General features: G+C 38.2%; 1 protein-coding gene across 3 annotated transcripts in view; it reads right to left on the bottom strand.

The window, feature by feature from the left end:
* Nucleotides 1-14,156: 14,156 nt before the first annotated feature.
* The window catches only part of LOC148038969 (CLK4-associating serine/arginine-rich protein), a 51,765-nt gene continuing 42,803 nt past the window's right edge, over nucleotides 14,157-23,118 (bottom strand). The window contains exons 10-13 of one of the 3 annotated variants that reach the window (XM_087674835.1): nucleotides 15,627-15,760; nucleotides 15,385-15,529; nucleotides 15,209-15,256; nucleotides 14,157-14,611 (exon numbers count right to left, since the gene is read on the bottom strand). In XM_087674835.1, the coding sequence (XP_087530961.1) occupies nucleotides 14,590-14,611; nucleotides 15,209-15,256; nucleotides 15,385-15,529; nucleotides 15,627-15,760 (349 nt within the window). In that variant the 3' untranslated portion in view covers nucleotides 14,157-14,589. Of the gene's footprint in view, nucleotides 14,612-15,208; nucleotides 15,257-15,384; nucleotides 15,530-15,622; nucleotides 15,761-23,118 lie in introns of those variants that run through there. The other 2 variants (XM_087674834.1, XR_015690355.1) reach the window with 2 other exon arrangements.

Below are 23,118 nucleotides of genomic sequence, written 5' to 3'. Positions count from 1 at the left end.
AGAAGAATGGGGTTACAAGCAAGTAGTGACAAATTTTTTAAATTTCCTACACTATTTTCAATCCCTCTCATTCAATGGTTGAATATCATTTCAACATTACTAAGTTGTTTGTTGGAAAAACTCACTGGAAAGCCCATGTTTTGTTCAACAAGTTATGTTCCAATGGTTGAAAAGCATTTCAATGTTAGGTGGTTGAATATCATTTCAAAATTAGTGAATTGTATGTTGGAAAAACTCATTGGGAAGCACGTGTCTTATTCACCAAGTTATGTTCCAATGGAAACCTTGGGTGCATCTTGTTGGATTTAGGGGTGTGTGTGTGTGTGTGTGTGTGTGTGTGTGTGTGTGTGTGTGTGTGTGTGTGTGTGTGTGTGTGTGTGTGTGTGTGTGTGTGTGTGTGTGTGTGTGTGTGTGTGTGTGTGTGTGTGTGTGTGTGTGTGTGTGTGTGTGTGTGTGTGTGTGTGTGTGTGTGTGTGTGTGTGTGTGTGTGTGTGTGTGTGTGTGTTGAGATAGAGTGAGAAACTAGGGTGGGAGAAGCTTTTGCTTCTTCCTCTTCTTCTTCTTCTTCTTCTACACGAAGCTTGCATGGCAAGTAAGGCTATGGAGATGAAGCTTGCTTAAGCTGCATATCTTGAATCATGGAGCCATTGACGACCTTTGTGAATAGACTAATGAGAAGGTAAATCATTGAGCTCACTACATTATTTTGAAAGCATGCAATGGTTATGTGAGAGGTAGCCATAGCCATGTTTCTTGAAGCATTTAAGTGTTCCATTAAGTCTAGCATTGTATAGCTTGTGAAAGCAATGGCAAATATGCACTAGCTCTCGAGGAGTCTTTGCCTGATTGCTTCTCTATTTTGGAAATGAATTTCTTTGTTGTTTGCTCATTCAAAAAACTTCATGTGCTTGCTACATTTCACCAAAGTTAGGTAAGTTTATAACCACCCTTATCTTCTCCACTTCTTCATTGAGTACACACAATGAAGCTAATGTGGCCAAATTACTCGTGCCAAAGTTTATTGTACTGCCCTCCTCAATGGTGATTGTAAGATATGTGAGTACATATAGGTTGACTTGGCTCACTTCTTCATCACTACCAATATTTCCAAAACTAAAAAGAATCATTACTCCCATATTATCAAAGACAATATTGAGACCATGATTTGCAATCAAGGCCAGGAATAGCAAGTTCTTCTTGATTTCAAGAACATACAACACAACTAAAAGATTCTTAGACCTTGAATTTAACTTTTAAAATGAAATAGTATATGTTCCTTTACTTGGAAAATTTACATTCTTCCAAATTTTCATCACTATGATGGGTTCTCTTATAGGCCTTAGAGAATTGTATCACTATTTCTTGCTAGTCATTTAACAAAAAGTTCCACTACCTAGCCCTAAAGTTTCATCTTCCTTGGGCTGAAGTAGAAAACTCCTCAAATTGCTAAGATTAGCTCCAACTCATCTTTGACAGTGTTGATAAAGACTTCACCCTTGAAAGAAGAGCTTGTATAATTCTTTTCATCACTCTCTTTCTTTTTGCATTCCTTCACCATATGACCACTCTTTCGACAATAATTGTACTTTCATTTGAACTTCTTCTCATCCCTTCTTCTTCTCAAATTTATCTTTGGTATTTTCCACGAATACACCATCTTCATCATTTCTTCCATATCAAGGATCTTTAGCTACATCTCCTCTTTTAAAGACGTGGCACTGAACACCTTAGAGGTGAGAGCAAGAGTTATAACATGTGTATTCAATGATATGGCCAAACAATTGTACTTCAAGGGTACCACTTAGATGCATCATGTAGCCACCTCCTCAAGGGCCTTTTCTATCCAACTATTCTCGTTTTTTCACGTAGAGTCTTGATTGGTATAATGAACATCTCTAATATTAATGCAAGTTGATTTTGTAGGTTTTGAGTTTTGGTCTAGTTTCATGTCTCCTACTAACATCTCAATAAATTTCAAGCTTGGCTAGCTTTGGATCTGTGATGAATCAAAGCAAGAACAGAACCAAATGCATTGGTAATGGTGGCGCAAAGTGCATCTACATTTCTTCATTTTTGGGCACAAAGAAGAGTTGGATCGTGTGGGATTTGGTCAGTAGGATTAATTTAATAAAATGTTTCAACTAGTTTAGCATCAATTTCCAAAAGTGTATGCAAGAGTTCATATGAATTCAAGATGTCACTAACCTTAAACTTCCACAATGTATAATTTGTTTCATCAATTTTGCATTTCATGAAGGCGGGTTGACAAGTTCTCAAAGCTTGCATGTGTAGCCATATATTACTTCCTTTGCTACTACTACAACTAGTTGATATCACTCCTACCCCTTTTTTAAGCATAGTTGACTTTTCTTGTATTAAGGCATTACTTAGAACATCTAGCACTCTGATACCATGCAAGAAAAATCAACACAAGGGGAGGTAGCAATGAACACTACGAGAGAGAGAATAGAATAGAAAAACGATTCCCTTTTATCAAACTTACTCAACTAATTACTAAAGGCACTATCCACCCATGTGCTCCTACGAGCTTTTATGGTAATCTAGATAGATGTTGGATGGAGGATAGTGAGTGTAGAAGGTATGATCACTCAATAGTTATGTTCTGTAGGAAGGTAGCTTATCAATGTATATGTTGTGCTAGAGGTCAACTAGTCATATACACATTGGGTGATTCACCTTGACTCGCTACCTTCATGGTCCAACCTACCCAACCAAGCCACCACCCATGTAGATGACATATGATATCCTAAGTAATATTCCAATGAATATTCTCTATTCCATCAAATATTACATTCATTAACTCTTTCCCCATTGACCTGATGGTCAAGACCACATGGACCATCTCACAACCATGTGATATTCAAGGTTAGAACCCTTCCAATGTCTAAACTGGTAACCCTACCAATGCCTAGTTCCCATCATGGCTTCTCCTCATTTGGAAGCCTTATAACATGTGGCAGTTAGCACATAAGCAAGTAACTAAGCAATGGGAACTTGATTCATCTTCAAAAAGAGCTATCAATATGAATGGTCCTTGTGTTTCCCAAGGAAGAGAAAATCTAGCTAAAAGTGGTGAAGCCATGCAAATAGTTAACCTTGTAAGGTCCATGCAACCAGGGCACAAGAATAAACCAGGATCTAAAAGGCATAGACTAACTTGAATTTTCGAGAAGAACAAGAGCATAGATATTAAGTGTTAGCTTACTTCGACCTATGTCTTAAACCTACCATATACCATCAACAATGAGTAAATTGTAAGACCTAGCCAAAATGTATTGGAAAATTACAACTTCAACATCTTAGACACTAGTTAAAATATCCTTAAAACTTGTGTGCTTAGAAATTACCTCATAATTATCCTAGTAATGAAGCTATGTAGTTTATTAAAGTACTCTTGTAAAATAATGTCCTCAATTCTTGTTGAGATTCAAACAACTTGATTCCTTTTAGGGGGAAATTATGTAAAGCTCTACCCTCAATGCCTCAAATGTAAATGAATCACCCATGTCACATAATGTTTGAACTCACCTTTAACTAAAGGCTTATACCTTAGGACCTAAAGTTTTTTCTTGATTCTCAATCATAAAAGGTGAACTACCTTACCACATTAGTGCATGCCATCACTCTAGCAAAGTGGTTTCAACTTGCCTTCCTTTTTGAGAGGAGGAATATGACCATCATCAAAATAGGACTAGGGAGATATAAGGATGAAGCTACAAAGGGGAAAAGGGGTAGGAGGTGCAATAATCTTCCAATACCCCTCTCCCTATTCTTATGCACACATCCCTACCCCTATTATTACACTCCCCTTTACCCCTACCCTATTATCCCCCTTCATGATAAGGGTACAAACTCCCTTCCATTAGGAATAAGGGTGTTGTTATGCTAGAATGCTGACTAAGTGAGTGAATGTTATAGAGAGAGAGAGAGAGAGAGAAGGAAGGGAGGCTGGGGGGGGGGGGGGGGGGGGGGGGATGATGGGGGGGAAGACATATTTCATCTTAGTTCAAGTCCAAGCTTCATTCAAAAGAATGGCTTCCTACAACTCTACTAACAAAATCTTTGTCATCATCTTGATGGTCCCCACACTCTCTCTTGTACATCTCCATCTTTCACATTTGACAATGTTTTAAAACTTGGACACAAAATGAAAGCAAACTGAGGGGAAAAAATGGAAGATACACATTGTACATAGCTTTATCAACAAGATTATGTGGAGCAAGAGACCCGTTAACCGCAAGTAAAGGTCTACTAGTGATACAATATTGGTTAACAAGAACTAACATTCCAATAGTGATTAACGAGACCTCCCATTTACTATTACGACATTGATTTGAATATAACTTCTAGGAGATCTTATACATCAACAATTAGCCTTATGCCAACTCATCATATACACAATACTAATTTGAAGCACTCCTTGTTTGATTATATCAACTTTTATTCTAATATAGATATTGGTAAGGCAAGAAAATCTTATGGGCCTCTTTAGAATTTTTAATAAGATAATTAATTGGTCTCTCTAGTGAGTGATGTCAACATGTTATCTAAAGATGGCTATTTAAGAAATGTGCACATTGCATAATTGATGAGTAAACACGAGTTTTGGCCATTGCTTCTAGATTTACAAGATTAAAAGTTTTACATAATACCTCATCAATGTAAAGACTTGAAGCTTCTTTTAGTGTATTCCTAATTTATTGCCATGGTATACCAATGTTAGTTGAATTCTTTTTATAAAGTTGAACCATGAGGATCATCCACCACCACTCAACATACACTTTTATGGCAAAGCTCTATAACAACTATGTAAGTATTGTTACATTTACAACCTTTACAACTTGTTTTCCATAATACCAAATTGACATCTATATTGTGTTAAGAATGCATTGTCTTTGCACAACAAAGCACATTTGTGAATTCATTTGTTACAACTCACCAAAACTTGTATGCAACTATATTGGGGATTGTCTCGCTATCATATGCATTAGAGAATTTAGAGTTGCATATTTACACTCGCGGTAATGTAGATGCATTCCTAGTCAAAAAATTTCAAGTAATGTGCTTCTAAAGCAAACCACAATTTTCCTAAACCTTAAAAAATACACTCTCTGTCCTAAAGCACTCACTACCAAACTAGGGTTAAAGCCTCCCTTCCACTTGTGTGTCCCACATTATTCAGGTTGCTGGGCATTTCCTTCTAGTAAAGGTGAGACTCAAACTCTTGTATTTAACAATTACTAATTGTAAATTAGTTCTATGTATATATTTGTACTCTTGAAAAAGTGGTGTTTGCCCTAGAGAAGTTCCGCCACTACCTCCTCTCCACCCACTTTAAATTTTATGTGGATCATGAGGCCCTGTCCTTCCTGATGAACAAAGCAGATGTGAAAGGACGAATGATGAGATGGCTCCTTCTATTCCAGGAGTTTGACTTTGAGGTGATTACTAAGCTTGGTCGTTCCCATGTTCTGGCTGATCATCTGTCGCGTATCCCACAAATGGCAGACGAGGAGCAGGATGATCCAGACCTCCCTGATGCTTCCCTATTCTTAGTAGAAACTGTAACTCCCTGGTATGCAGACATTGCCAATCTGCTGGCAACCTAGCAGTACCCTCCTAGCATTTCTAGTCAGGAAAGGAAGAAGCTTATGTTAGAATCGGCCCCCTACACCCTGCTAGGCGGCGCACTGTACAAGAAAGGCAAAGATGAAGTGCTCAGAAGATGTGTTGCAGGAGATGAGATTGGGATTGTTTTGAAGGCTTGCCATGATGAGCCATGTGGAGGTCACTTTGCAGGAGAAGCTACAGCTAGGAAGGCTCTGCTAGCAGGATATTGGTGGCCTACCATTCATAAGGATGCCTATGATTACTGTTAAAGATGTGATGCTTGTCAGAGAATGGGGAAACCCACAAAGACAAGTGCCATGCCACTGCAACCTATCCTTCCCCTAAAGCCGTTTGAGAAGTGGGGCATTGACTTCGTAGGCCCAATCGACCCTCCCACCAGAAGGAAACAGAACAGATACATCCTCGTATGTACGGATTATGTCACAAAGTGGTGTGAAACTAAAGCCCTAAAGCGAGACGATGGTAACAGCGTGGCCCTGTTCATATACGAGAATATCATCACCCATTTTGGCAGTCCCTTAGAGCTGGTAAGTGACAGAGGCACTCATTTCATTAATAAAGTCATGGAAGAGTTGACAGAGTTGTATAAGATCCGCCATCGCAAGTCCACTCCTTACTACCCCAGAGCCAACTGCCAAGTCGAAGTCACCAATCGCATCCTCTGCTCGATTCTGACAAGAACGATTGCCGCACATTGTCGTGATTGGGATGATCGACTTACAAAGGCCCTCTGGGCGTATAGAACCTCCCATAAAGCCGCAACAGGACAGACACCCTTCCAGCTGGTGTATGGTACAGAAGCTGTTTTCCCTGTTGAACTGGAATTATCCTCTTTGAGAGTGGCCATCAAAGAGCGTTTGGGGGAGATGATTCACTACAACGCCGTCTCCTGCACCTGGAATGTTTGGACGAAATTCGTAGGATGGCTCTACAGTGCATGGAAGCCACGCAAGCTCGACGTAAGGCTTACCATGATAGCTTCATCAAGCACAAGGAGTTCAAAGAAAGTGATTTGGTCCTAGCCTATGATTCACGATTTGGCAAGTTTCCTGGCAAGCTTCAATAGCGGTGGATGGGCCCATATAAGGTACTTGCTGTCAACCCTAATGGCTCTGTCCAAGTGCAGACCGTTGATGCCTCTGATCATCCCTTTCTGATCAATGGATATCGCCTGAAGAAGTACTTTCCTCCTTGGGGATCTTGACAATCACGGTCACTTGATCCTTTCCCTCGTTGGCGTGGCACTGTACTTCTTATGATGCTACTTCTGATAGCCATTCTTCAGCCATTCCTGATGAGGTGGACGCAACCCTCTGTCCCCTCAACCCTACCTTCCAGCCGTGATCTCTTATCCTCTATTTTCCACCAGCGATAGTGGCGAGGTTGGTTCTGACAAATGGTCTTTCTACCATTCCCTTGCTCAATTCGAAGAGAAAAAAAAAACAAAAAAGAAAAAAAACAAAAAAAAACATATCGGTCATGGGAGAAAAGGACTTAGGTCCCTGTCATGCCGACCTATTCTTTGAGAAAAGGTGGAAACACCCTCGGGCATAGGGAAAAACGAGAAAAAAAAGAGAACAAAAAAAAAAAAAAACTGTTATGAGAGAAAAAAAGGAAGCAATTCCCTGTCATAGCAGGCCTCGTTCCAAGAAAAGGTGGTAAACACCCTTGGGCGAGAAGCTGGCTGTGGAAAAGGTGGCAACACCCAGCAGTCCAGAAAGTGGATTCATTAATTGATATCCCCAGGATCCAATTCCGAAGCTACCTCCCTTGGTACGCTGTGTCCTGGGTCTTTCTGCAGATTGTCTACCTGTCCTCTCGTAGACGACATGTCCTATCTAACACAACGTTCGATTTGATGGCTACCTCCCTGGGTACGCCTCTTCAACAACTGACAACGCAATTTATAAATGCACAACAAAACAAAACCAAAGTACATATGAAGACAATAGGCACAAATCTTGTAAAGGACATTCATCTCAACATTGAGCAAAAACACCATCGCACCAAGCACATAATGCAAACAAAGCATCATGCACAACCACATTGTAGAAACAACATTAAAGCACCTCACAAAAGCAAAAAACAGAAACATCATCCATGCCCATCACAAACAACACAAAAAGAAAACACCAAGCACAAACACATTAAATGCAATTTCTAAATATGCTCAATGCCCCAGCCTCGTAAGGTGCCACCAATGATCCATCATGGTCTAAGTTCCAAGACCGCCATTATGAGAGAAGCCATGTGTGAGGCAACTTTCACGCCCAATGCATCAAGTTAGGGAGTGTGGAAATTATCAAGGACCCCTATTTTAAGATCCAAGGGTGGCTGGGGTGTCTCAAAGGGGCCAACACCCCCCTGACACGAGTCTCAGAAAAGCGCCCTTGACCCGCTCCTCATAGAGCATATATTCCTTGAAATATTTCCTAGTCGAGTACGAAATGTTCATGATATAGTAAGACACATCAACTAGGAAAGATTCATAACATGGTTGAACACACTAACTAGAATACTTTCCCATGCTATAAAAGGAAGATCTCTCCAAAGCCATCATCAATCTATCTTTCACATAATTGTCTAGTTAGCCTTAAGTTATTTGCCTATGATCTATCTAAATCACCATCTAAGCTTCACAATGAAAGTGCACAAGTGGACAGAGCCATCTTTGTTTTAGTTCGTTTGAAAATAAAGCAGCTTCTATTCTTTTCATATTTGTTGTGTATTCTCTACTCCTTGCTTAGATTTTGTACACAGTACAGTGTAATTTTTACATGGTATCGAGTTCTTATTGCAATAGAAATGGTCACACTACAGATGACTGCTGGACAAAATAATATGATAAAGAACATGGTATTACAAATAAACAATCACGTTTATCCAGAGATTATTCTCCTTGTGACTACTGCAAAAAGAGTGATCATCCAATCCATCTATGTTTCAAGAAGCATTTTGATTCAGATCGTAATAGAGCATATGTTGCTACACATGACAACACTACTAAAGAAGTAGATTGTGGGGGATCTGAGGAGTGAATAGTATGTGAGAGACAAGGGCTTTAATATCAAAGAGGAGAAATGTCATCTACTGCATTAGGTAGTGGTGCTCGCACATCAAGTGTTCGTGTTGTTATATTGACAATTCAAACACAAAATTCATCCGCCAATCTTCAGTAAAGGCAAGTTAGATGGTACAAACTACACTTTGAAGTTCATAATTACAACTATCCTTGATTCTTGTGAGCTTCTCGAGATGGTACTATGGACTAACCCAAAACCATGACCTACCCAACCTATCAATTCGAGTGTTATAATTCCTCCAAATGCAAATCTTCTATGAGCTTGGAAACCAAGAAACTCAGATACATTATGTACCCTAGTTACAAGCAGGCCTAATAGTGTTCTCACCTTGATTCAACATACAACCAAGGCATCAAAGGCTTGAAACATAGCAATGATTGTAAGAGCACTTAGCTCATACATGATGTTCCTTTTTTCTCCTTTGTCGAAAAAATTGCTAACATTGTCGATAATTTTTGTTTGTGTCTTGGTAAACCTCACCTCATGCTAAGATTAGTTGTAGAAGCAAATGATAGCAATATTCTCTTAATCTTCGAAACATGCAACACATTTGAAAGATATTTTGAGTTGTGAGCACACATAAACTTTGGCATGAAAGATTTAGTCACATTGGTTTTGCATTGTTAAAGGATATGCAGAAGCAAGGTATGATTCCTCACCTACCTGCACTAACTGAAATGAAGGAACCATGTGAAGCTTATATGATAGGCAAGTAATAGAGAGACATTTTCACAAGAAAGTAATAACACAATGAAGGCTTCTCTAGAATTGGTCCATGCTCACTTGTACGTTAAAATACCTACATAAGCCTTAGGGAGACCTTATTTTATGTTGATCGTCAACAACTACAATAGAAAGTTCTAAGTGTACTTCCTTCGTACAAGCTTTTCATAAGTTTAAAGGACGGCTAAAACTTAATTAAAATGAAATAAGGCAAAGTGTGAAGAAATTTAGAACAAATGGCAGTGATGAGTTCAACTCAAAGGAATTTGAAGACTTTTGCAAGACTAAAGGAATTAAGGATCAATTGACGACGCATCATACACCTTAGCAAAATGGCATTGTTGAAACACCAAAATTGTATAATTATGAAAATAGCAAAGTACGTGCTTAAGAGCAAGGGCAAAAGTTATTAATAATATAGTCTACATTCTCAACCGAAGTTACACAAACGCTCTTAAGGATATAACTTCTCATGATGCCTACACTGGTAAGAAACCATCTGTCTAGCACTTTAGGACTTTTGGATGAAAATATTATACACATATTTTAAAGGATAAGAGAAACAATTTAAAACCAAAAGAGAGAAAATATATCTTCTTGGATTATAATGATGAGCAAAAGGATTATGAATTGTATAACTAAGAGAGAAAAAAAACCATAGCAAGCCGTAATGTGATGCTCAAGGAGAAATCATACACATGGGAGGAGAAGAACGCAAGTTCTTCCACTTTAACAACCAATGAAGTAGTTCACTATGAATCTATCCCAAGGGTTGTCCCTACCCTCAAGAAGAAGAAAGCATCCTCTTCGGATAAAGATGAGAAAGACCATCAACCTATAATCACGCCACCATAAAAGCCATTGCTACAAAAGGGAAAGCAACCTTATAATCATAGTAATTCTATGCCTATCAATATTGAGAAAAATACAAAAAGCTTTTGTTTACATAGTCAATATGGCCTTAATGATTGAGATTATAAGAAAAGTAAAGGAGCCAACATACTTGGAAAAAGCACTTGCCCCCAACATAAAGAGCATTCTTAAATAGTGACCTCACAGAGATGTACCTGGCTCAACGACCAAGGTTTGAGACCCACCATTTTGAAAATAAAGTTTACAAGCTAAAGAAGGCATTGTATAGGTTGAAACAAGCCACTAAAGCTTGGTACTAGCAGATAAATTCTTTTTTAACTTGAATTTCAAAAGATATGCCTCAAATGCTAACTTGTATGTTTACATGGATGGTGAAAAGTCTATAGTGATTGTCATATATGTGGACAACCTTATTACATGTGCCTTTAAAGATATGATCTATCAAACTTGAAAGGCTTTGAGATCTAAGTTTGAAATGACAAACTTAAGCTTATCACACTATTATTTGGGAAAAAAAGTCTGACACAAGTCTTACAAAATCTTCATCTCTCCAAAGAAATATGCATGAAAGACCTTAAAAGCATTTAGTCAGGTAAGAAGATAGCTACACCTATGAAGGGCACAATGAAGTTATCCATTGAGAATACATCAACACTAACAAACATTGAAAGGTACAAGAGATTGACTGACAACCTCATCTACTTATACAATATTAAAATATTAGTATTGTTGTTTTGAACAAGTTCTTAAAAAAACCAAGAGAAAGTCTTTGAAAAGCTAAGATACAAGTGCTCAAATACTTGAAGATAACTCTTGACTATGATATCACATACAAATTCAAAAGTGCTCTTATGAGAAACTTTTTCAGATTGGGCAAGTGATAATGATTCTACAATAACAATTTCTTGATATTGTCTATCTTTAGATTTAAGAATCTTCTCAGGATCAATAAAAACCAAACAATTGTGGTAATGTCTTCTACAACCTAAGCAAAGTACGAGATATGCTATTTTGTTACATGTGAGATAATATGGTTAAGAAGTATCCTATGGCAAATGGAAATACAAGATGAAGATCCAATAGTGCTAAGATGTGACAATTAGAGTTAAAATGTTATTGCCAAAAATCTAATTTTTCACACGCACACAAAACACTTTCAAATCCAATATTACTATATGCACGACTTTATCGATAGAGGATGGTAAAGTACAACATAAATACCATCCAACAAAGAAAAATTACGCACATATCTTAACCAAAACTTTTACAAAGTAAATACTTTATTATCAAAGACTCGACATTCGACCACGAATATAATTCACTTGTTGACCATTGAGGAGAAAGTTATAGATATGCTCAATACCCCACCCTCTTAAGCTATTACCAATTATCCATAATACTCTTTAAGTTATAAAACCCCCATTATGAGAAGCCATGTGTAAGCTTGGATCATTACTTGTATGTCAAATGAAATCCATGACTAATGGCAAAAATGTAACATTTATGAATCTAACCTTTGGGTTAGACTAATTATGTTAAATGAAATATATGACCAATGGTAAAAAGGTAACATTTATGAATCTAGCCTTTAGGTTAGAGTATTTATGTTGATAACAACATTGATTGGGTCATTACTTGTATGTCAAATGAAATATAAGATCAATGGCAAATAGATAATATTTATAAATCTAACCTTTGGATTAGAATAATTATGTTAGTGGCAACTTTGAGGCATAATCCATGGAGTTATAAAATGTGGGACTATGAAAAACCCGTATTTTGAAGTCCAAGAGGCCCAATAGTAAAGTGAATATTCTTTGAAATATCCTCAAGCTCACCAAGGAAGCGATTCTTAATATAGTCAAACAAGCAGACTACACTTATTTCTTGGGCTATGAAAGACCCCCCAAAAGCCATCATCAATCTTTCTTTCACCCACTCAAAAGTTCTTCTAGATAGCCTTAAGCTCTTCATCTATCATCTATCTAAATTGCCATCCATGTTTCACAATAGAAGTACATAGGTAAACAAAGTCATTTTCTTGGACTATAAAAGACCCCTAGAAGGCCATCGTCGATCTCTGTTCTTTCACCACTCATAGTTATTCCAACTAACCTTAAGCTCTTCATCTATTATCTATCTAGATCGCCATCCAAGGTCCACAGTAAAAATGGATAGATAGACAAAGTCATCTTTGTATCAATTCATTTGAAATAAAAGTACATTTTGTTTTTCTCATATTTGTTATGTATTGTCTGCTCCTTTCTCAAATTATATTGGTTACACCATGTAATTTTTATACAACACCATGTAATGTTTACATGTACATACATAAGCACCCAATTGACATCCACATCAAAGCATTGCATGAAAGCACTAAGCCCATATACCAAAGTAACAACCAAAAACAATATAAAAAAGCAAAAGATACAAAATACAGCACCAAGTATAGCCACTTCAACACACCTTATTAAAGATCCAAACACCCAAATACCAACCAACGCAGCATGTACACACCACGAAAGAAAGCCTAGAATGAAAAACAACACATACCAAAAAACTTGTGGAAGCATGTAGATACACCATCAAACCAGAAGGCGCATACTAAAAAGAACTGGAGTAAAACCACAGACCACAATCACCCCAAAAGTACAAACCATATAAAAGCATGTCAACACACCAAGGTAGGTCACCACTAGGCTTATAGAGGTACCTACAAGTGTCACAAGCAGCCACAAGCACCATCAAAGCAGAAAGCACGCACTACAACAAAAGCATAGGATTAAAAACAAGTATAACCATGCCAGACAGTAAACGACAAGTTTAATGGCATCTAACCATAAACCACACCAGAGTAGCTTTGGAAAATTACCCCACACACAATCAGAGTAGCGAGCACAGTTCAAACAAAGCATACGCTTACACATCTATGGAGGCACCACAGAAACAGATCACCATAAAGCACACCCCTTTTTTAAAAAACAATGGATAAAAGTAGAGAGCAATCCCTCTTTAATAGAGCACAGCTCCTAACCATCATCTAGAAATATAAGAGTTGCCTCGCAAACAAAAGGCAGGAGCCCACCTCAACATCATATGAAAACACACACAACTGCCTGTTGAGATAATTAAGGGCTATGCAGCCAGCATGCTCATGTACATAGGAAGCAGTCCTGCATAATCCATTCAACATCATATGAAAACACAACTGCCTGTTGAGATAATTGCATGCTATGCGGCCAGCACTCTCGTATACATAGGTGCAATCCTGCATAATCCACTCATCCAAATGAAAGGCCCAGTCATATGTAAACTTTACTTCGCCACCATGCAGGCTAGAAACTAAGAAAGCTTCTGCACAAGTGTGTTTGTACTCTCTAAACAGAAATAAATCTTCAAGTTCAGACAAGGTCAAAGAAATCAATGCAAGGACAACAGGCCAAAACTGGCCATTATTTGATGAAAGTAAATCCATTTTATTTGATGACGCCATAATAACAAAACTGCAGATTGCAACAAGATTGAATCTTGATATTTAATGTGAGCCCTACACAGACTAGTGAATGAAGTGTACCTGTGCCTCTACACAGACACAATAAGAAATAAGTCTGAATAAGATCAAGACTTCAATACAAGAACAAGAGGCCAATAATAAGACAGATCTCCTACCCCTAGGCAACTTCAGAGGATCAATATTGGTGGAATGGGCCTTGAGAACATACCGTGCTCAAGAACACACAGAGCAACCTCAAACCATGGTTCAGCTGGACTTGTAAATCCTATCCCTCTATACCTTATGTACCATATGAGAATGTTTATAACTGGCTGTCACAATTTGACCCTCTTTTAAAAAAAAGGCCACAACATTTCTCGATATTGTGAATCACATGGGGCATTCCAAAAGGCTCTAAATCCGTACATTGATGGGAATCAAGTATCGAGATGTGTTCATTTCAATTGAATACCAAAAATCAAGTCCTTCAGAATTACAGCCACTCAAAAAAGACACAATTATGATCATTTCATACAGCAATTAGACCAACACAGTGACACCTCCATGCAGAGTACCCAACAACAGTAACTTGATGAGTAAGATAAAGAGGATTTCAGGAGAGTCAAATCACAGGAAACTAAGTTTGTCATTTCATCCACATGTATTTGCAGATACAGTTTGTTGTAAGATGACAGACGGGGAGTTCAAACATCCACGTGCAGTTCACGTGTATTATATCTTCATATAAAACAGAAAAACCTCTCTTCACCGTGCTCGAGTCCTTGAACTGCACAGAAAAAACAGAAGCCCCCATGAGACTTCAATTTTCAGCCAACACAAATTCACCACAGGTCATTTTCCTATCCCCTCTTATTCAAAATACAAAACAGGGGTCCAGACCAAAATCAAACAAGCCTGCATTCCCAAACATTTGTAACTCAGTCTAGCATTCCATTAAAGATAACCTACACAATAAACATGCCTACCTTCTGAAACATTCAGATTTAGCTACCTAAGTTTTTTTTTTAAGGCTGCAAGGATTGTCTCAAAAGTCTTATGCACGATGCTCTTCTTTAACAACCATGACGTCAAAATATGGAAACAAGGTCAGACAACTGATGTCGCAATAGACAACAGATTTATCTTGGAATTCATCCTTTACAGTAGGGAACACACAAGCTTGGGAACCCAAAATCTAAGGCAGATGATCCTGAGGAAACATCATAGAATAAAAAGAAAGACAAAACTGAAGAAAAGAAATTTGCAGGCAGAAAGGACATATTTTGTGCAATATGAGTATGCAGGCACAATCGTATGTAAAGATGGAACGGGAAAAAAAAAGAGAGTCTCTGATTTGCTTGATAAGTATTGTAGGACTACATACGGAGGTGAACGATGGTGCCTAGGACTCCTGCTCCTACTGCGGTGGTACCTGCCAAGCCCATAAAAACATCATTACAACTCTTGAGCTGAAACTGACACTACTATATTGAAAAACACCAAGTCAAAAAGGATATAGTATAACAAGAATCCAGTTTGATGCATCTATAAAAGAGGTACCTATATGGAGAGCGGCTGCGGGATCGACTTCTACTGCGACTCCTCCGCCTATGCTGAGCAATTCTCCGAGTCTCTGCCAGCTTTTCTTGCCTTAATCGTTCTTGCTCTCGACGTTTTGCTAGTTCTGACACTGTGTCTTTTTTAACTTCATTCCATTTCACAAAATAAATAAAACAGTCAACCATCTATTTAGAGCTCATATATATGGAAAGCCATCAGGAAACTGAAGCTAAGAATCTTACTTTGCTTGTTGAGCTGCTTGCTCATTATCCTCTTTAATCTTTCCTGAGGTGTCTCCTTTTTCTCTCCTTGTATGACCTTTGGCAAAGGACCAGGAGTCACAGGTTTGCTCAGCTTCGCAATCGCAGATGATGCACTGCATCCGATAAAGATGGAGTTTCAAGAGAACTGTCTTAAAGAAATTTGAAAAGATTAAAGAGAACAGCAGTCAAGTCCTTCCTGCAGATCATGCTAGGCTTCATCAGCGAACCTCACCTTTCTCTAAAGAAAAATACTAAACATATTAACAAAAAATATCAAACATATTAACAAAAAAAGCAGCAAAACAAAACGTAGGTTAACAAACAAATGAACAAATAAGAATAGAAAGTAAAATAACCTTGTCCTTTTCTGTGTCTCTTTCTTCACCACCGCATGTGTGTTCACTTTCCATTTCAAAAAGATAAATATAACCTAAATAGTCTCTTAATACTTTTACTCGAAAGTTTATAAGTGACAGAAAGAGCTTTGAAAAATGAGTTGGGCAATTGACACAAGAACCATGCACTATGTTGTGCCACTCATATTAGGGTTTGCAGTTGGACATAATTATGGTACATTAACCACTTGGTCTCCTTAAAATATCCCCCAAAAGCAATTAATGCCTAATTACCAAAAACAAATGGCCTATTTTTGACAGATAAATGCATCCCCAATTCTCTATAAATAGGAATCATGTGTTTGGGCATCCCGATTCCCTTCATTTCAGCCAACCACACCTTCAGCCCTCACCTCACCTACTACTGCTCACATCCTTCCCACAAGACATTGCCAGTTCATGAAGCTTCTTGGACTGTTGCCCCTGCTGTTTCTACAGCAAATCTTAGCCGGACCTGATCAGCACCTTTAATTCACTATCAAATTGAAATAATTCACACCTATAAACCTGCTGTCCACAAACTCTTATCTCTTGGCCAAAGAGAGGAAAATGTTGGGGAGAAGCGAGAGGAGCTTTGGGAGGTGAAGGGGCATTTAAAGCCTTTATGGTCTTAAAGACATTCAATGCCTTTTAAGGTCACACTGCTGCTACTGACAAGTGGCATACTTCCATGCAAGCTCACACAATAGGCAAACGCCAAGCTGAGGATGAAGAGGTGAGCTACAGCTCTGTCAAAATCTGCAAGAGTTCTCAAAGAGAAGATGCAAGGTTGTGGTAGAGAAAGGAGCCGAGGTGCTCAAAGCCCCAATCAATTTCTCCTTGCAAAAGATCAAAAACAAATATGCAGAGTTAGTGGGATCTACTTCTATTTCACGGGGAAAATACCTGGAGAAGATGAGTTTGCTCGATGGTTTATGCACACCTATCATGGAAGAGTGATCTCAATAGGCGTTGGCCGTGGGGTTCCAAGGCAACTTTGTGTATGCACTTCCATGGTCTCTACACTTCAACCCTAAGGACTCTCTACAACACGAATGTCCGGACTGGGTCACATACTCAAGATTTTCGCATTGGTTAGAGGAAGAGATGGGAGCATTGTATAGAGGAGCTAGGCAAGGTGTTGTATATCCCAAAATCTAATTATGGGGTCATTAGAGCAAAGAAGAAAGCTTGCAAGAGCAAGCATAAGGAAATCCCAAACTACCTGGAGGTATTCAATCCACAAGGAGTGGAGGTGTGTGTAGAAGTTAAGTTTAGTCACTTCCCTGATGCATGCTACATTTGCCATCGAAATGGGCATTATACAAGGGACTAGAAGCAAAAGGGAAGCAAAGAAAAGTTGTCACCGGAATCTGGGAAGACGCAACAGCCTCAAGTGGATACACATGGGATGCCCTCTAACACAAAAGAGTCTTCAACACGACCCCAAGCAAAGTCAAAGCACAAAGAGCCACAAGTTGGCACACCCAAGCAAACACAAGCACAGAAGCAACCAAAACTGATCCCATCAGTAATCATAAACACTTCTCAAAATGATCAAAAATTAAGCTAAAATTTATCAGAATTTTTATCTCAAAACTAAGGCAAAAACTCATGTCAAATTGATCATAAACTCATGCAAAAGTATAGTTTTAATACCCGAGTGAAACTAATAATCATCTACATACATCTCGTAATGACTAGTACAGGCATTGCAATGCTTTATACTTTCACATTGCTACAATCCCAACTTAACTAATATGCAACATTACATCCAGTTGACTAGCCCCTCGTGTGTACCTGACATGCTAGGAACACCTGATACATTAGGAAATATTCTTTTTTGCATACTTTGGACCATTGCAATGTGAGTGTGCATGGGAATTTGCTTACTACCAGCCATACCAAGATACATTTTCCCATACATTGCATACATTACTAGCAACATTTTTCCTCATGACCAATACTAAATGGAGCATTTGCATGGCCAGCATTAATACCATGAGTCCCAAACACAATGGACTATATATACACATTGCCAAACTTCCCACTTTGTGCCTCAACATCATGTCAATATTGCTATACATGGGGTTATGCATATTATTAGCCATACCTAGATACACTAGGCCTTGAACATCACGCATTGGTTGTTGCATACCATAGGGAGTTGTGCCACACATCCACATATGCGATCCCAAGCCCACCATAGCATGGAAACTAATGCCACCAACAAACTATCATGGTTGCTTTATCATTGCATACATGCCCTACTGTTCAAAAAGCATTGGATTGGCACTTCCAAGTTAGCCTTACATATGCATCAATTGCCCCACTAGCATCATTTGCTTGTGCATACTACCCACGTTTGGAACATCATGCTGTTGTATTGGCTCTTCCTTTGATGCATCTTGTTGTCCGAAACCTCTTAAAGACGACTTCCTCTTCTTGCCTTTACTACCCTCCTCTAAGGGGTTCAAAAAGTGCATGAGTTGAGGATAATTTACCAATTGTACAAACATTTTAGCTATTGTCATCAGCTAATCTTTACACTGCTCATCAAATTCCTCTTTCTCTTGTTGATCATCAGCTTCAAGAGACCCAGAAGGACTCACATTTTGGTCTAAGCCAACATTATCAGCTTACTTTTCATGCTATGTGCCTTGTCGAAGATTAGAGATTGCATTTTTCCCAACACTTTGTGAATTTTCAAATTGAGAGCAAAGCTTCTAACCTTCAATTAGGTGACTTGGGCCCACCAAGTCGAGAGAATTGATGATATCCCAATGAAGGAACCATAAAACCAGCCTTACAATCTTGGATAGGATGGTAAATAACTTAATCAAGCACTAATTACAAGCATAAAATTCACATAAACTGAAAATGCACACTATACCACTTTAATCTTGGACATTTGACACCCTAATGGTCCCAAAATTGACGCCCCTTACAATATTTATTTATCTTAGATTGCAAATAGAAGGAGTACAACTGACATCCTCTAATCTCCTCCGCTAATGCCTCTTGCTATCAAAATTGACCAACAAGCCTCCAAACCAATTTGCCCCTTGGTTTGCTTAAAAATTGGCCTTCACCTTGCCCCTTGAAAAACAAATTCAACCCCACGTCTAATATTAGCTAGCTGGCCTCTTGAATCTCCCTAAAATTCCTCAATTTCAGCTACTGGAATTCAAGTCCTAAGCTCTCAATTCTGGGCAAACATCCTGAGGCAGCTGTCAAAACCATAATTTCTACTGTAAATTAGGGTTTACAGCAGAGATTAACTTAAATCTCTTCCTTTGATCGCTCAAATTGCTAGAAAATGCTGAGATAACTCAAACAACATGGAATCTATCATCTACAGCTTAGAACTACCACAAAGACTGTTGCCCCCTCCCATATACTGTCACCTACACCAGAAGGACCTTGGGCTACTGTCACCTACTCTTGGAGGGCTCCAAATTGCTATCACTTGTTGCAAGATGAATCCCCAGAGGTTGCAAATCACATCAACAGCCCCCCCTTACTTTCTAACAGCCTTCTTCTCTCTCACAATGACTGGCACCTAAAAACATTTTTTCCACTTTCATGGCCAAGTTTTACCAAGTGGTAGTCTTCTAATTCCATTTTCCAACATTATTCAACTTATTAAATTACTTTTTTAATATGAATTCTAAAAATTAATTTAATAATTATTCTACTGCTCAAATAATTAATTTTACCAACCGATAATTAAATTGGCTAGGTCAATTTGTCTTCCAAGTATCCATGAGCAATTATTGACCCTTAGACCAGCATTAATTAATTAGACCTCACATGCATATATGGATAATAAGCCACCAATCAATTCAAATGTGAAGCTAGTGATCAAGCAAGCAAACAAAGAAATAATAAGATGGATTGATATATGGAATGAGGCTAAAGTAGAGCTATTGGACATGGATACTATTAGGGCCAAGTATAATCTAGAGAATAAAGAGGCGACACGACAATAAGAAATTATTCAAAGAAAGGCATGCTAGTACAACCCTTGATAAAAATTGACCCCACGAAGATGATAAGATCACTTTGCAATCATAAGGAGAAACAAACATGCAAAATGAAATATAGAAGAGACTTTGAAGGTAGGAGAAGCGAGGCCTCAAGAAGACATACACAAAGCGAAGAAGCGTCTTTCTCCGCTCCTCAATGGGAGTGTAAGAGAGGAGAATAAGCAAGACTACGCAAGCCATATCAAGTCGCAAACTTAATCTGATACTATGAAGGATAATGATCCTAAAACTCTTTGTGTAATTGGGTCCAAGTACTACGGCCATATAGTAGAGTGCGATCATACCTGCACAGCTGGACATTGGCATCCTACTCTACAATCAACGTTTGGTGTACAGACCTTGACATAGTTAAAATGATGAGAATAGATGACACAAAATTAAATCCACTAGCATTTAGGAAGGGAAGAGAAATGGTATCATCCAATAGCCTTCGCTAGCCAAAAATTGGGGATATCTGAAGTCAACTGATAAAAAGAAAGACCGCCCTTTTGAAAACCATGCAAGATTGGATTAAAAAATGCTTAAACTATAGAATGTACTAAGAGAGCACAACAAACAAGGTAGTGATGAAAAAAGAAAAGAAAATGCCAACACAGGATGTCTTCCAACTTGTAAGGACGGGATAGCTTAGCAATCTTCAAGGTAGTTAAGAAGAATGCCTATATTTTCAAAGTAGCAAGTAAAAAACTGAGGTAGAAAAATAAGAGACTTTAAGCCAATTGTACATTTCATCCATTTGATTAAGATATATATCCATGCATTATTTAAAAAAACTCTAATCTCCCGCATGCGATTGGCCTGAGATTCAATGCTAAATTTAATGCTTTAAATGGCTGGAAAATTAGGCCCTTGTGTCTAACTACATTTGTCCTAATGTCTACCTCGAATCTTCAATGACTTGGGACCTAATATAAGGGGCAAATTGTTTGAAATATCTTCAACAAGCAATCGCATACCCAATATGATGATTTATGCAAACCCTAGCCACTGATCGGCTACAAAAAGTAAAACCCTAATTCTTATCTACTATGAAACAAAGCTTGTACAACCACACAGAGAGAGAGAGAGGGAAAGAAAGAGATTGATTTCCGATGAAACATTGCAAGCGACTCTAATTGCACGCAATGAAGATCGAATATGGCATATAAAAAGACCAATATATGTTTCCTAGTAAACAAGTATAGTACCATTACTACATGTATTCTCAACGTATACTGTCCATATATGTTTCCAAGTAACAAATCACAATGTTGTTGCTCCATGTACTCGCAATGTACACCTTGCAAGATGGTAGTCATTGCACTAGTAAACAACTAATCACAATTATGCATATCCCTAGCTATCAAAGTGTTCCTCGCTCACTCTATACTAGTGAATACCCAAGAAGGGTAGTAGAAACATCTACCACAGTGATCATGGTTAATCTCTAAGTTCTCTATCTACTAAGACAAAAGGGTGCAACACACCCAATAGTTTCATTTAGACAATGTAAATTCCTTATGAAAGCATCCATCTCTCATCTCAAAGTTGACCAAAGAAAGCCTTAATTGCTTTCTCAATGGCATTAGTGCATTGAAACTCTACAATTGTAAATCCCGGCTTCCTTTGAAATAACCAAGAAGAGTTGCAAAAACACACGTCTACCACACTAATCATAGTCAATCTCAAAGCTCCATGTCTAATATACGTGAAACAAATCCAATAGCTTCATTTAGGCAACACAAATTCCTTACAATAGCATCTATCTCTCATCTCAAAGTTGACCAACGAAAGTCTTAGCTGCTTTCTTAATAACATCGGTGCATCAATGCTCTGCAATTGTCAAACCCAACTTCTTTTGACACCAAAGACGACCATATATTTTAAAGAATCTGCCCCATTTAGCTGTCAAACTCTACATAGCATATTCTTTATCTACTAGAGATCCAAGCACACCAAGCTCAATTGTGTATTATCCTCAAAGCTCACACCTACAATCAATAGATCGGGTGTAAGAAATCAGCCAACCAAACATATCCAAAAGCCCTCAAAATAAATCCATGACTAAAGCTTACAAGATCATGAACACAAAGGCTCTGGCAAGCTATAACTTACTACACGAGCAATTTATGTCATAATGCCGTTGCTCTATCCTGTGGCCATCCCAAAACCATACTCTAGGCAAACATGGATTTGCCAACAAAGTAAATGGATGCAATATCCTCAAATGCATTCCTAAAAGCATAATAGTGATCCATGAGCAAAGATATCTCATATGATAAAAAATATATGCAAAAGCCCTCAAAACAAATCCATGCATAAAGCCTACAAGATCATGAACACAAGGGCTCTTGCAAACTATAAATTACTACACGAGGAATTCATGTCATAATGCCATTGCTCTATCTTGTGGCCATCCCAAAACCATACTCTAGGCAAACATGCATTTGCCAACAAAGCAAATGGAAGCAATATCCTCGAATGCATTCCTAAAAGCATTACGATGACCCACGAGCAAAGATATCCCATATGACAAAAGCATCACATCCCTTGCTTTTTCTTCGAGAATGAAGAAAAATACCAAGCATTAACATGGAACACACTAATGCTTTCACAAACACTGTGATCCACTAGATACCTTAGTCACCTATAACAGCTACTTTATAAGACTTATACCCATAGCCATGGCTGCTTCACAAGATTTATGCCCATAGCTATCCTTAGAGATGCATGCTTCTTTGCAAGACTAACCATCATGACCAACACAGGGAATCCACACCAAGGACACATCTTACATGTAAAAGCATTCCATTCATTGTAAACAAACCTGCAATTAGTAAATCACACCTCGCATATCAAACAAAATACAATATCATGTAACACAAATTATATAAAGCAACATGGTGAGCATCCATACACAACTACATAACATACATAGTGTCTAGAACACTGATTGTAACAGGTCCCAAAGCAAATATACTGTCAACATATAGTACCTCGTGTAACCAGCTTTCCTCCTCGGATAGGGTGGTAAATAACAAATTCACAAAACTGAAAAGTACATTTGAC

The sequence above is a fragment of the Lygodium microphyllum genome, chromosome 3 (assembly GCF_053477565.2).
Source record: "Lygodium microphyllum isolate KBCC chromosome 3, Lygodium_microphyllum_v1.1.10, whole genome shotgun sequence".
NCBI classification, from domain to species: Eukaryota; Viridiplantae; Streptophyta; class Polypodiopsida; order Schizaeales; family Lygodiaceae; genus Lygodium; species Lygodium microphyllum.
Note: the sequence above shows the minus strand (reverse complement) of the source record. Positions and strands in the feature narration are given on the sequence as shown.